The sequence below is a fragment of the Poecilia reticulata genome, linkage group LG18, assembly GCF_000633615.1.
Source record: "Poecilia reticulata strain Guanapo linkage group LG18, Guppy_female_1.0+MT, whole genome shotgun sequence".
In the NCBI taxonomy this organism is placed as follows: domain Eukaryota; kingdom Metazoa; phylum Chordata; class Actinopteri; order Cyprinodontiformes; family Poeciliidae; genus Poecilia; species Poecilia reticulata.
In genome coordinates, this window is record NC_024348.1 from 20,047,165 (window position 1) to 20,048,931 (window position 1,767).

A 1,767-nucleotide genomic window follows, 5' to 3' on the forward strand; every position below is an offset into this window, starting at 1 on the left:
ATTGTTATTTTCTTATTGTTTTCTTTCTGGCTGGATTAAAGTTTTGCCGATTTATGTAGAGATTAAAAGAAAAGCTGCAAACTGTAGCACTGAGTAAAGTACTGAAAGTGAAGAATTGAGATTATTTATATGTATAAATGTACATCCAACATGATTCCTAACAGATGTTTAACATTCTAACACGTAAATAGGGGAGGAACTCGGTTTATATCAGAATGAATCTGAAGTAAGAAGGGACCCGATGTGATTCAGARGGATTTTTTCCAGAAATACCTGAACTGAATGTTGACCAGGTGCGGCTGGGATCCATCTGACTGCCAGTAGGTCTCCAGGTTGTCATCCCTCAGCTGATCCACTCCAAACCCTGCGCACAGGACGCGTGTTTCCCCACAGACACCCCTCTAAATGTGTCTGTAGATCCGGTGCAGCGGTTCCTACCTGGTTTACAGGAGGACAGCGACCACACCGCCTGGGAGCCGATCTCCCGGACCGTCCCGGTCCGCTCAAGCTGCTTCGGGTCGGCACCGGGTGGGGTCTTGCTCGGGGTGGCCATCCTGCAACTATGGAGACGGAATACAAGCGATATTTAGTCACATTTTGCTCTAATACGCAAAGCGAAAAACTGATTATTTTTGTACATTTTTAAAAACTTATTTACACAAACTACTATAAGCTCATTAGATGATCAGTTTCAGGATCTGAATAAGTTTGTTCGGACATTGCGAAAAACTCGGCAAGCCAGATATMACTACCAATCACTTATTTCGACAGAAACGGCAAATAAACATTTTTAAAATTGCCGCAGCTAGCGGCTCGTACCTCAAGTTTTTCCACTAAAAACTCCTCTGAAACCGCTAAAACTCAGTTTAAAACAAAACCATCAGAGCGGAACTCACAATAAGCGTTAAAATATTCCTCAAAAAACACATGAGATGGGATTTTATTTTTTTTTAAAACTTGTAAAAACGCCTAAAAGAAATTATTGCTGCTATTTTCCTGCTCCTGCTTTGCGTCGCTTCTTRTAAACGTCACAACAGCGCCGCGTCGCACCAAAATGYACGTCACTCCCGCCATCTTTCCAACCGGCTTCAAGTGAAACACGTTGCTGGGGGGAAAAAAAAACAAGTTTTACTCCCAAATATTTGTTTCTAATCAGCTGCTACACTTAATTTTCACCGAAGGCGGGTTAGGGGAGCCGAAGAGGGGTGAGTTTTCAACCTGTCACCCAGGGTTTTGTTTGGTTTTCTCTGTTTGTTGCTGTAGAATGRGCAGCTGTCACGGTGCGGGCCTCAAGCTAACCGCTAACTGTTAGCGTCCCCTACTGACTGTATCTAGTTACTCTTTCTAGCTTTGCTTTGAGGATTTAAAATTTATTCATTATATTATCCGTTTTAATTGTCAATGAGAGCTTATTGGTTAGCAGGAACCAAATACTTCCTACTAGGTTGTAAAAACGGAAGGGGTAATCTCCCGAACTCCGCTYGGTTTCCAATGAATTTAACATTTTATTCACAATTTAACAACCTACTATARGTATTAAAGTACAAATCTCTGTGTTTTGTCAAGCAAGKGGATCAGCTGATGATTTCGGCTCATGTTTGATTTGATATTTGTAAATGGATTCTGGAGTAAATCTACCTCGGATGCTTGTCGCCACCGCCCGTCACGTTTCATCTGGACGCAGAAAACCTGAATGCATCGTCAGTGTTTCGGAGTTGAATGTTGGTCAATCATGTCTGGTGGTTTTGAACAGTTGCGGGCCCGGTC

At 42.4% G+C, this 1,767-nt stretch overlaps 2 protein-coding genes across 5 annotated transcripts in view; one reads left to right on the forward strand and one right to left on the reverse strand.

The window, feature by feature from the left end:
- anapc10 (anaphase promoting complex subunit 10) overlaps positions 1-1,744 on the reverse strand; it is a 3,113-nt gene extending 1,369 nt beyond the window's left edge. Inside the window, exons 1-3 of one of the 4 annotated variants that reach the window (XM_008436017.2) lie at positions 1,639-1,744; positions 439-560; positions 274-364 (exon numbers count right to left, since the gene is read on the reverse strand). In XM_008436017.2, coding sequence (XP_008434239.1) covers positions 274-364; positions 439-553 — 206 coding nt within the window. In that variant the 5' untranslated portion in view covers positions 554-560; positions 1,639-1,744. Of the gene's footprint in view, positions 1-273; positions 365-438; positions 561-819; positions 1,000-1,638 lie in introns of those variants that run through there. The other 3 variants (XM_008436018.2, XM_008436016.2, XM_008436015.2) reach the window with 3 other exon arrangements.
- Positions 1,076-1,767, forward strand: part of abce1 (ATP-binding cassette, sub-family E (OABP), member 1) — a 10,863-nt gene continuing 10,171 nt past the window's right edge. Inside the window, exon 1 of the mRNA XM_008436019.2 lies at positions 1,076-1,205. The gene's annotated coding sequence lies outside the window, so the exon portion shown is untranslated. The remainder of the gene's footprint in view (positions 1,206-1,767) is intronic.